The 12,045-nt window shown below is 47.3% G+C and overlaps 1 protein-coding gene across 27 annotated transcripts in view; it reads left to right on the forward strand.

Moving 5' to 3' along the window:
• The window catches only part of TCF7L2 (transcription factor 7 like 2), a 188,860-nt gene that overhangs the window by 112,598 nt on the left and 64,217 nt on the right, over nt 1–12,045 (forward strand). For 6 of the 27 annotated variants that reach the window (XM_090278607.1, XM_090278601.1, XM_090278603.1 and 3 more), the window contains one exon: nt 6,352–6,495. The exons of the other annotated variants lie outside the window; for them this stretch is intronic. In XM_090278607.1, coding sequence (XP_090134733.1) covers nt 6,352–6,495 — 144 coding nt within the window. The remainder of the gene's footprint in view (nt 1–6,351; nt 6,496–12,045) is intronic. 27 annotated transcript variants of the gene reach the window in all.

Consider the following 12,045-nt stretch of genomic DNA (forward strand, 5'->3'; position numbering starts at 1 on the left):
CGATGCATTGGTTTCCCAGAGCGGGTTTGCCTGCTAGGCTTCGCGAGCCCCAGTCAGACTCTCTCCCCCTGGCCCCTTGATTCTGCACAGTTCTGTTGGTGGTCCACGATGGTATAGCTGGAACCCACATTCCTTCCCAAAGGTTTGTTTAGAGAAGGAACTTCCTTTTAGCCAGAATCTCATTAAAAGCACAGTATTCTATTTACTTGAGTAGTTGGCTTCACAGAGCTTTCTGCAGCCTGTGGTTCTTGAACCCAGATTCCTGTCCCTAGCTCTTCCATGGCAGCCATTGCCGGTTCAAGCAGATGAGCTTATATTTTTTTTGCCTGAACATGTGAATCGGGTTCTATTCTCTCAGGGTAACTGATGAGCACGGTTTTCCCTGGGCTTGCTGGCATGTTGCTGGTCTGGATAAACTGCACTGCCAAGGGCAAGGGCCGTGTGTCCCATGTGCAGAGAATGGAGAAGGAGGTTTCGGGGAGAAGCGTCACTTTCCACCTCCTGTGGTTGGAGCCTCGTTTCTGGTGGGGAAAACGGGGGAGCGGGGGCACTGGTGTTCTGCTGGTGGAGTTGGTGTCCAAGGAGCCAGGTACCCTTAGAATGGACTTCGTTTCATTTAGCATTCCCGCCACGTCTGCCAAGACCTTCGTTCATTTTCAGCGTGCCTTGCCAGATTTCCCAACTGGACAGTGCTAAGGTCAGCCACTTCAGGTTATTACCTTTCATCCCTGTGAAGCGTTGACCTTCACATGGCTAGTTAGTGGGAGGTGGCAGTGACCCTGAGGCTCCCCATCTGTCTCTGCGACGAGGTTGAGAAGAGGGGAGCTGTTCTTTGTAAAAGGTGTTCATTCAGTTTTGCCTTTCGTTTGGATCCTGGTGTCTTTCTCACCAAGACGAGGTCCTTGAAGGCCAAGGTAGCCTTCATTTCTATATCCTTCCAGTGCAAGGATGGCAATTCCACTTCCCCTGAAATCAGCTCTGAGCAGAGTGGCTGAGTGACATTGTCCGAGGTAAGGGAGGAGGAAGGTATATCGTATGGGAGCTGGCACTTAACCATTTCTGACTGTAGGCCCTTTTCTTCCATATTCGGTGATACCGCCTACCTCCGTGCGCATGCCGGCGAGCACACGTGTGCACATGCGCGCACCATGCACAGGCTCTCACACCTCGTCACTCGCATGTGCTTCCATCATTGAAAAATAATCTCGGAAAACAAATGTATACATCTGCCATGTTAGTGACGGTAGCGGGGTTTGGGGAAGAAGTGGGCTCGCCTTTAATGACAAAAACGGTAGCCTGTCTGCGGCCCTTATTACAGATTCAGATTCTCTGCATCTGTGTTAAGTTGTTTGACAACTTATTTCAAATGTAATTAGTTCCTGTCAAAGTTACCGACCATCAGAGGCAAACATCATTGGTGGAGCTTGAAACTAGATCAGCGTAACCTGTAAAGACTTCAGCCGCTCTCCTAGGTTATATATGAGCATGTGGGCTTTGGTTGGTTGGTTGGTTATATATTTTTTGTATATTTGTTCATACATACATGTGTGTATATGTGAGTAAATGATAAGAGAGATGAGGATTTTACCTTCTTACCATTTTTTAATTGCCACTTTTTCCTTTCTTTTCTTTTTTTTCTTTTTTCTTTTTGCTCTTTTAATGGAATAGCTCTTGCCAATGCCCTTTTCTTAAATGAATTTTTAATTCCTCCAAAAATACTGTGCTTCCAAAATAAAATTTTTCCTTGTTAAGCATAGAACCCTTGACTCCTAATTTTAAAACCTGGGTTTTAGTTCTTTTTTTCACTGTGTAGTCCTGGGCATGTCTAGATTTAGGGATTAAAAAAAAAAAAATCATAAAGAATTCAATTACATGATTTCTAAGACCCATTCCATTTTGCAATTCTGATTCATTTTAGGGACCCACAAATAATTTTTTCCTCTTGCTGTGGGGAAGAAAACACATAAAAAACACAGTCCAAATGTATTAGTCAGGGTTCTCTAGAGAAACAGAACCAACAGGTTGTGTGTGTGTGTGTGAGAGGGAGGGAGAGAGAGAGAGAGAGAGAGAAAAGGAGTTGGCTCGTGCTGTTATCAAGACTGACAAGTCCCAAGATCTGCAGTCATAAGCCAAGAGCCAGCAGGGTAGTTCCGGTCTGAAGGCTGGCAGGCTTGAGGCCTGGGAAGAGTCAGTGTTTCAGTTCAAGTCTGAAGGCAAGGCAAGAAAAACCCATGTCTTATCTGGAATGCAGGAGGATTTCCCTTTATTTGGAGGAGAGATCAGCCTTCTTCGTTCAGGCCTTCGACTGATCAGACGAGGCCCATCCGCCTCAGGGAGGGCAGCCAGTTCTGTTCTATCCATTTAAATGTTGAATTTGTCCAAAAATACAGTCAGTCAGAATAATGCTTGACTTGATGTGGCCCAGTCAAGGTGACACATAAAATTAACCATCACACCAAACTTCTCTGAGACAGAGGTGAATGCTTCTTTTTTTTTTTTTTTTTTTTTTTGCCTTAAAGGTAGGCTCAGAGTTCTCCCAATAGTTATTTGCTAGATTGGGTCTGAGTAATATTATTTCATACAAAGTCTTTCTCTCTGGGGGTTTAGTATTTTTAGGGTTTTGGTTTTTAAATGCTTTTTAGCTCCTTCTTCTACACACTCTTCTTTTTTGTTTGTTTTTCCTGGCAGAGCAAATTGTACTTTCTAGCTCATTGGGTTTCATTCTGTTGTGTTAACATTTGAATATTGCCCAGCCTCCTCCTGAAGGGGGTGGGGTAAGCTTATAAAGAACACAGTAATAGAATGCATCAATATTGCTACCTTTTTGGTGGCGCATCTTGATTCTTTATCCATGTGGCAGTGTCCAGAACTGGTCTACACACCGTGCCATCAGGTGTCAAGTCACTGGTGAAAATGAGACCCACCATACTCTTTACTCTCTCTTAAAAGATATGTTTTGGTGTGCCACAGAATTTTAGTATTTTATTTTATTTTTTATTTTAGAGAGGGGAGGGGAGGGAGAGAAGGGGAGAGAAACATCGATTGGTTGCCTTGCATACATGCGATGGGGGACTGAACCCACGAGCCAGACATGTGCCCTGACTGGGAATCGAACCAGAGACCTTTAGGTTTGCAGGACAACATCCAGCCAACTAATCCTTACCAACTGGGCATACCCTCTCTCTTGACACGCTACCTTCCCTGGAGGTATCACATCTCTTGAAACCCTCTGTCACAAATAGGCTGTGCTTCTGGAGAAAGCTAGGAGACATTTTTAGCACAAATATTTGTGGCCCCTACTTTTGCAGAGACTGCAGATTAAAGAAAGTCAATGTAGCCAGTGGCTTTGGAGGCACTAGAGGAAAAGGAGGGCTGGGTGGCCATTCCAGCAGGTGTGCGGTTGCTTGAGATCTCCCTCCCCCTGTCCCAGATATTCTTAGTTCAAAAAGTGCCGGATGCCTACTCCAGTACAATGCCTTGGAACGACCCTGCCATCATGGCCCAGCAGCATGAAACTCACGAGCCTTCATTTACTTTTCCTGGAATTCCCCACTTTTTTCCACGTTGCTGCTTGATTTGTGGATGGCTGCTTATTAAGGTCAGTCTGACTAAGGTGACTAGGCCGCGACAGCCAGGATGCGCCTCTCTCTCCTCAAACCCAAGTCAAACTGGCCTGAACAAAACGAGTGTATTAATTAGTCCCTGCTTCAGGCACAGCTGGATCCAGGACCTCCTATATCAGGACACTGTTTTCCTCCAGGTTGATTTCATTGCACGGTGCTAGGTTTAAGTCCATAAAGATATTTTCCCCCACAATTCTGAACCAGCAGCCGTGGTACGGAGGTATAATACGCTGAGTGCATTTGGACTGAGCAAACCTGCCCATCCCTGGAGTTGAGGGTGGGGTCCACTCCACCTGAACTATCTGCTTTGAGAATTCGGATGGTGCCTTCAAAACAATTCAAGGTATACTGTTAGGAGAAAAAGCACAAATAGGTACTGAGCAGAAAACGTGGTGGGTGTCTGCTTTTTAATCTTTAGGATCCATTGCAGAGGTTTCTACTTATTAGGGGAGACTGAACTACAGTGGTTTCATGGCACAAAGTGAGTTTCTCTTGTATATACATTTGGATTTGTTTATAAGACATTTACTCTCCCCCCACCCCCTCAGTTTGAAGTGGTTTACAAGACTTCATATTATGCCAGAGGATTAGAAATGAGTCACTAAGGAAATTAAGATAAAGTAAAAAAGATCAGGGTTGGTCCCTAGGATAAGATGGGAATATGGTAAACCTCACAAATTTCAAAGCTGGCAGGCAGCTCTTGCAGGATTGGTGCATGTGACCTCCAGGTTTGGCCCTGAGGTTCCCAGGCATGGAAGAGTATCTGGACCTTGTACAGAGGGTGCATGCATGTGTGCGTGCGTGTGTGTGTGTGTGCGTGTGTAACATTCCATTGTAAGCCACAAGCCCCCGTGGGAGCACAAGCCCTGCAGAGAGGCCCTGGGAAGATAATACAGGTGATGCCGTCTGTGGTAACCTTAGATATTTCTTCTCCAGACTCCTCTGGGGCACTTGCCCTCCAGAACTTGCCCCTTTGCTCTCAGCATTGTGTTAGGAAACAAAGCAAGCAGACAGGATTGAAACCTCTATATTGCTGGGTTCCTTCCAGGAACAATTGGAGGGTTAAGCCGTGTCACCTGTGGTGGGAGGCAGTCAGGTGAGTCACTTGCTGTGACAAGGTGGAATAGGATTACCTTAGTTGTAAAGCTGGGCCCGTCCTGCAAATGGACTCATGCTTGCCCTGTGACTCACACCCCTGTTTACGAATGAGCCAAATGAATGCAGCGTGGAGACCAGAGACCTCCTCGAGTGGGCAACCAGGGCTTCCTCTGCGGCAGACCCTGGGCACCTGCCATTGGTCGCTTTCAAAGGCAAAACACCAGGGCAGCTGCTTCTGGAAGAAGGCCCTGGAGTAGTACCAGTTGTAGGTGGTGTGGCCTCTTCTTATGGCCTTTGGTTGATTTTAATCCAGTTTGAGCCCCCGCCCCCATGAGAGGACCAGGAAATATGGTAACCATGTAAATTATTCTAGAACTGTGGCTACTGTTTTATAGATTTGTCCTTTATTTCTATCACTTTTCTATCTCCCAGCCTTCAGTGCCCACTATGCTCATTCTGCTATTCAGTGACTGTCAGAAGATAAAATACTGGGTCTTGTGCTCGATCTCATGTTCTTCATCCTGAATTCTGTTATTTGGGATTAAGAGGGGGTGAGAAATTTGTTCATGGGATTTTCCTTCATGTGAAACTTAAAATCTAGAGAGGCGTACATTTTTTACAATGAACATAAAGGACATAGATATTTTCTTTATTTTAAAAGACAATTAGAGTGATATTTCTTTGTTGTGAAGTAGCTCTTCTTGGACCTCGGTTTGCCCTTTACACCCCTGAATTCTCTACCCCACTTACAGAGCAGTAGCCAACATCTGCACAGGCAAACACGTCCACGCAGCAGCACTGTGAGTTCACCAAGACCTGGTCCATACTTCCCCTCTGCCATTTACTAGCTGTGTGACCTTGGGCATGCTCCTTAACGTCTCTGAGTCAGTTTCCTCCTCTGACATGAGAGGGACAGCACCTACCGCACAGGGTGGCGGAAGGAAGCACACGCACATCCCTGTTCGGGCCACCAACGGAGTAGACAGTCAGTGAACGGAGGCAGCTGTCCCACTGGCACTCCCATCTGGCTAGAAATTCCGGGCAGCACATACTTTTTGACTCAAGGTGTGAGCTGCCAGATCTTTTGAGGGTTCTGGAGGGTTCTGTGTAGTTGCTTCTCTCTCAAAAAGGTTGTAGTCTGGCAGAGGGAAAGGTGTTAAGACATCTCCAAATAGCCATATGGTTGGGAGAACCATACATAATTGCGTTTTTGTAGGGTAGAAATATCAGCAGCACCACATGGTTTAAACTAACAGAAGATTTTGTAAGGTAAGTTTAGAGAAAGAGAGAGAGAAATTGCTGGCCAGCTGGCTCCCGGGAGGCCCAGAGGCAGGAGCAGTCGCGTCCTTTGGGTCACCATGGGCAGAGGTGGGGATAATGGGAAGGGTTGGAACAGAAAGTGTGCGTGGAGGAGGTCATGTGTAAGATGTCCCTAGAGGGGATCCCCAAGCTGGACGGCAGGGAGGCGGAAGAGTTCCGGGTTTGAGTGGGGAACCGTGATCCTCCTCGCGCGCAGTTTGTAGAGGAGTGGGGGTGAGGGTGTAGAGTCAGGCTGGGGGCCGTGAATGCCATGGGGACTGCGCCCCCCCTCCCTCCCGAGCCTCACGCTGTTCCCCTTTCTTCCTGGCAGCAGTGTCCCCTCCCTTGCTGCACTCAGGGACATGACTGTCAGCACCTCTACCCCCCCTCAGACTTCACTGTCAGCACTCAAGTCTTCAGGGACATGAAAAGGAGCCACTCCTTACAAAAGGTTGGGGAGCCCTGGTGTTTGGAGGTAGGTCACGGAGCAAAATGACGGTATGAGATGAGCCAGCTCTGATATGAAATCACCCATCCAAAGTTTGCCTCGAGCTAGGGCAGGGCCCGTCCGCCGTGGCCCTGAATTCCCGCGGGTCCCTCTCATGCCCGGTGCCGTGGTGTCTGGGTGTACTGACCACTGATCAGTTTATCATGGCCATAAAAATGCCAGTTTACGAGGAGAGGGTGGAGGGTGGCGTGCTCTGGTGAACCCAAGGTGCCTGGCTCCCAGTGGCGGTCACCAGTCCCATGCCCCTGTAGCTTCTGCGAGAATGAGCAACACGTTATCCTGTTAAACTTGACCCCCAGGAAATAATTTTCTGGGCCTCTTTTCAGCTCCCAGTGGAGGAGAAGTTATCACCTCCACTTTGCCTTTGTTATCGGTCCTTTAGAACTCAATACATTTTCTGTTAGAATTCCGGGTGCCGAGAAATGCTCAGTCCTGTGCAGTGACACCTTGCCGAGGCAGCCGTGAATGGCTCCGCTCACAGACCTTGCACTCCAAGGACAGGAAGCATTGTTAATTTCCTTTAAATAATTCAATACGTTGTCAATACCCCGCGTTGCTCCATGCTTGGGAGTGACAGTTCTGTTCAAATGAGTGGCCCCCAAGAATAAAAGAACATTGAGAACTGGCTTTCATCTTCGAAAAGCAGGAGTCAATGCAGATAAAAATTTTAAAGTAACTCTTTAGTCTTAAACAGCAAATGATTTTGTACTAATGCTTGCTTTAAAAAAAAAATATTTAAGAGCTAATTCGTAAAGTCCTTTGTCTTCTAAAAACATTTATTGTGTACTTACTATGTTCTGAGTGCTGTGCTATGTTAAGGCTCCGAGGACAGAAACCAGGCCGAGAGTATATTTCACACGTGTACATGTGTCTTTCCTTTGGAGATAGAAAAGGTAGACTAAATCATCTTTAAAAGCTTGTTCTAATTTAAGAAGTGGTATATAGCCCTTTAAGAGTACGAGAGGCATGTAGAGAAACATACAGAAGAACATGTACACACCCACCATCCTTTTACCTGTTCATAATCTCTTACTATTGGATGTATTTCTTCCTCACCATTCATGTGTCTAAACCTCAGAAGATCCTTTCACGAAGTCAGAATTGTACTCTGCACAGGTTTATATTTTCTTTTCACTTGACCTGACACCGAGGATGCTTTCATGCACTCCTGTGGGTCTTAGTTCTGGTTGGCGACGTCACGGGGTGGTGTCTTGTGGAAGTCTTCCTGTCTGACCGTTCCCTCCGGCCAGGTGTGCATGAAATGGAGGATGTTTCTGGACTCGACCTGGATTACCTGGATCCCAGTGTATGTGTAAAGCCCGTGCCCTTTAACTGGCCCAGGTCTGACAGAGCAGGGCCGCCTCTTCTCTGCAGCAGCCAGGGCCGGAGGGTTCATCTCGTGTGGGCAAGTAGTTCATTCTGACTGCAGATAGGACGGCCTCACCAAGCATAGCTGTTCCTCCAAAGGGCCTGGCAAGTGGGAATTCTAAATAATCTTTGGTCAGAGTATAAGGTAGATAGAGAAGAACCCAGCACCCATTTTGAGTATGAGGAAAATGAAACAGAAAGACTGGACACCTCAAGACCCACAGATTAGGCCTCTGGCACCATGTCCCATGTCTATGCCCATCTCCCAGCTTTGCCCCCAGGACAGGGACATACCTCCTAGGAAAGCTCCAGTGAGCCCCACTTCCAGGAGGGGCTCTAAATCCCAAAACTGTGACTGGGTCAGACACACGGGCACCATTCACGGGCTGTGTGGACTTGGGCAGGTTACGCTACTGTTCTGCCTCAGTTTCACCATCAGTGAAGGGAGATCCCACAGGCGCTGTTCTGAGCCTCAAACGAGGAAGCCTGTAGTGTGGGGGCTTGGTCACAGGATCTGGTGTGCCTGGTCTGGCACAAGCCCCCGGCAAGATTCCTGGGGAGTCACATATTGGAAGTGTGTCTGTGTGACGAGCGGCCACCGCTGGGTAGCTCCGCTGTGCAGCATGCTTTCCCAGAGCATAGTTATTACGCCTCTTTTTGTAGTGTTTTCTGCGTCAAGAATGGGGCTGGTGGGAGGAAATCCCCATCCGCTGCGTGGGTGTGCTAGGGGCAGCTCCTCGTTAGCATAGGAGAAGCCGCGTGTGGTCGGAGTCAGGGCTGGGTTGCAGTCCCACGTTTTCTCACCTTGGTTGGCAAGGTGCTCACCCCTCTGGGATGCGATCCCCTAGTCTGTCAAAAGGGGGCGCAGCGGAATACCTGCCCAGAATGTGCCTCTGAAACCTCCGAGGGTCCCTTGACCTGCTGACTGAAGAAGTGCCATTTAGCACAGCATTTTCTATGGGTCAGGCACTTCTGGAAGCGATTTGCCCATGTTAAGTCTTCACAACCTGAAAACGACTCTGAGAGGGAGGGGCAGTGATGGCTCCCTTCTGGCAGGAGAACTACAGGGGGAGGTTAAGCAACTTGCTTAAGATCACACAGAGAAGGGACAACGCTGTGGAACTGCTTGTTCATGGAAGACCCTGGCAGTGGCCCCTGGTTTGGAGCCTTCACACCAACCACCTTCCACTTCCTAAAGGAGAAGGGGTGGGGGTGGGGGGTGTTCAACACCCCCTGCCTCCCTGGTCAAGTACTGCCTTCTGGGCACTTGCTCCTCCGTCCCTATCTAACTTCACTGTCCCTGCTCCCTTCTTTCCTTGCAGTTCAGCTCCATTCTAACCCTTTATTTCTCCTTGAGGAAATTAAGGTTGGTTGACCAGTTGAGTAAATATGACTAAGAAAGTCAATACCCACCTGGGCAGGCATGACTCGCTTCTTTCTAGTTAGCTATTCCGGTACATTTTAAAGCTAGCCATACAAAGTCATTACATTGGGGCTATTAACCTGTTTAATAGTGACAATAAAAGGGTGTGACCCGTGGCATAAATGCATTCAGATAAAAAGAAAGTGCTTTTTTTCCTGTAATTGCTTAGTCAATACCATTTTCACAGAAATGCTTGCAAACAATCTTTTAAAAAGTTCTTTGTCCCAGTCCTTCCCTTATTCCTTGTTTCCTTCCTCTTTGGGGCTTCTACAGACTTTTCCTAATTGGTGGAGATTAGCAAGATGGCGCGCTGTGTCCCTTCTGAGGTTTGGGTTGACCTAGCCTTTTGCTAGTGTTGAAGCTATTTCTGTTCCATTTTTAGGGATATGTGAATGTGTGTGTGTGTGTGTGTGTGTGTGTGTGTGTGTGTGTGTGTGTGTGAAGAGGGGACACATTATTGTTGCTACTTGCTTATTAACCTCTAACTCACGTATTTAAGGGAAAAGAGAGACTTTTGCTAACTTTGCGAAGCTAGTCCCATAGACAGGGAGTTAACCATTTTGGTGAGAGGAAATGAAACTTTTCTTCGGTTTATTAGACCACATCCCATAAATCTGTGGCTTATTATATGTCTGATTTCTAAAAAGCATGGCCTCATGGCCATAATTTTATTTTTGCTTCTTAGTCATCGAAACAAATGCAGATATTGCTTCATTTCCTTGGTCCTCTATTTTTTAATACATGTTGTATATGGAAAATCTGGATTTTCACAACAAAGCACATTAGAAGGGAAGTAGTTGCTTTATAAATGTCTGCATTATAACTGTGGATTAGCAAGCATTCGGTGAAGCTGGAATGTTTAACTTGCCCCGCCCCCACCCCCACCCAGTGTCGGTCGGTCGTGCTGGGGACTCTGACATGTCCACAGCGCACTGGGATGTGACTTCGCTGAGGTGTCCTGATTACATAGAGAAGCACTGTGAGAAAACAGTACAGATACTCCTTGAAGGGAAAGGTCATGTTTTGACAGACTTCCAGTCTTTTCAAAGATCTGTTTTAAAATTCACCGGTGGGCTCATAGCATATATGCATTGTTTTCTGTTTATTACACCACTCGTCACAGAAACCTTTCCTAGGTCTGCCTTGAAAGACTCTTCATAAAACTTCCAATGGCTGTCCATTCTGGTGTGGGAGTCCCGCGGTCTGCTTAGTCACCACCCTGGTGCCCACAGACTATTGGCAGAATTTCACTATTACAGTGCATCTCCTGTGGGAAGGGGCGCACATTGTGAACAGTGGAGACAGAGTGACCCTGGGCATTCCAGAATGCCCTTGTGGTTCACCTACCCATGGCTTAGCCCTGGGTCATTCTGCAGGTGGACCCGCAGTTCACCCCCCTCCCCAAATTCACTCTCATGGAGGGACGGCTATGGGACCATCCATATTATTTTGTTTTTTCTCCTTTCTATCATTCTCTATTTGCAAAGCTTCTTTATTGAATTCTTCTAGATTAAATGAGTGCCTGAATTTCCTCTGCCAATTAACTGCTCCAGAGCTATAAATGGACACACTAGAGCCCAACTTGAAATTCTTAACACCTTGGTGAAGTCACGTCCCCAGGGAATCGTGAACATGCTGTAGCTGCTGCTCCTTATTGGTGCCCCCTACATGACTGACGCAGGATGGGCACAGCCTGCTCAGCGCCCTCCACCGGGGACATAAGCCCGGAGAGGCTGAGGTCCATTCTGGGCCCTGCTGCTCCTGTTGTTTGCCGTTCCTTGGACTGAACTCTGTGCATGCTGTTCTTGTCACTGTTTCCACTTTCCTGCCACCCCGTGAAGCTGGTACAGGGAGTAGGAAGCCCAGGCAGAGAGCGTGGAGGTCACCTAAGGGGCTCCATCCATGGGGTGGCCGGGGGGTGCCGTCTCGCCCTGGGTCCAGGCCTTTTGGGCTACCTGACATCCGCCAAGATGCCACAGGCTGTCTCACAGCTCTTATCTGTGTGACCGTCTCCCTGTTCCCCATGCTTCGTGAGTCACATGTTTTCTTTGCATCCCGTGTGACAAAGGTCACACATAGAGAAGACTTAGGCCTTTGATGCGTGACGCATTGTCATCTGTAGTTTATTGTTTGGGGCCCTCCCTTTTGTTAACTCTGTGATGTGACAGATCAGTTTTTAATGGGCTAAATGGCGTCAAGGGGGAGTTTAAAGTAGCCTTGAGACTCTTTATTCTGTACAGGGCCCCCAACTCAGAATACTTGGTCAGCCCTTCAAGAGAGGGAGCAGACGCTTGTCACTAGTGGTTTTTTCATTCTCTGCCAAGTCCAGCTGTCTGTCTCTGTTCTTGTTGTGATACCACTGTCTCTCAGAGCACGTTACTGTGACCAGTGTCTTTAGAATTAGTGAGGTAGGTGTTGGGAATTTAGGAACAGGGACTCAATCTTAATTGACTCATTTTTATTAAGAGAACTTTTTGTGGGTGATCTTGTCGTTGTTCCTTTCTTATCGGGCCTGTCTTACCTCCTTATTCAAAAGGTATTTATTCATCAGCTACAGCTCGTGTAGCAAGAGATGATACTAGGAACTCTGTCTTCTTTCATCCTTCATACTTTTACAACATTCTCCCAGATATCTCTGAAAACCCATTTCCAAGCTGTTTGCATGGAAAAAAAAAGTGCCATAGTAAAAAGGAGTTTCCTTTTTTGGTTTGTTTTGGGGAGCAAGG

This window comes from Furipterus horrens, unplaced genomic scaffold (assembly GCF_987537825.1).
Source record: "Furipterus horrens unplaced genomic scaffold, mFurHor1.1.pri manual_scaffold_5, whole genome shotgun sequence".
In the NCBI taxonomy this organism is placed as follows: Eukaryota; Metazoa; Chordata; class Mammalia; order Chiroptera; family Furipteridae; genus Furipterus; species Furipterus horrens.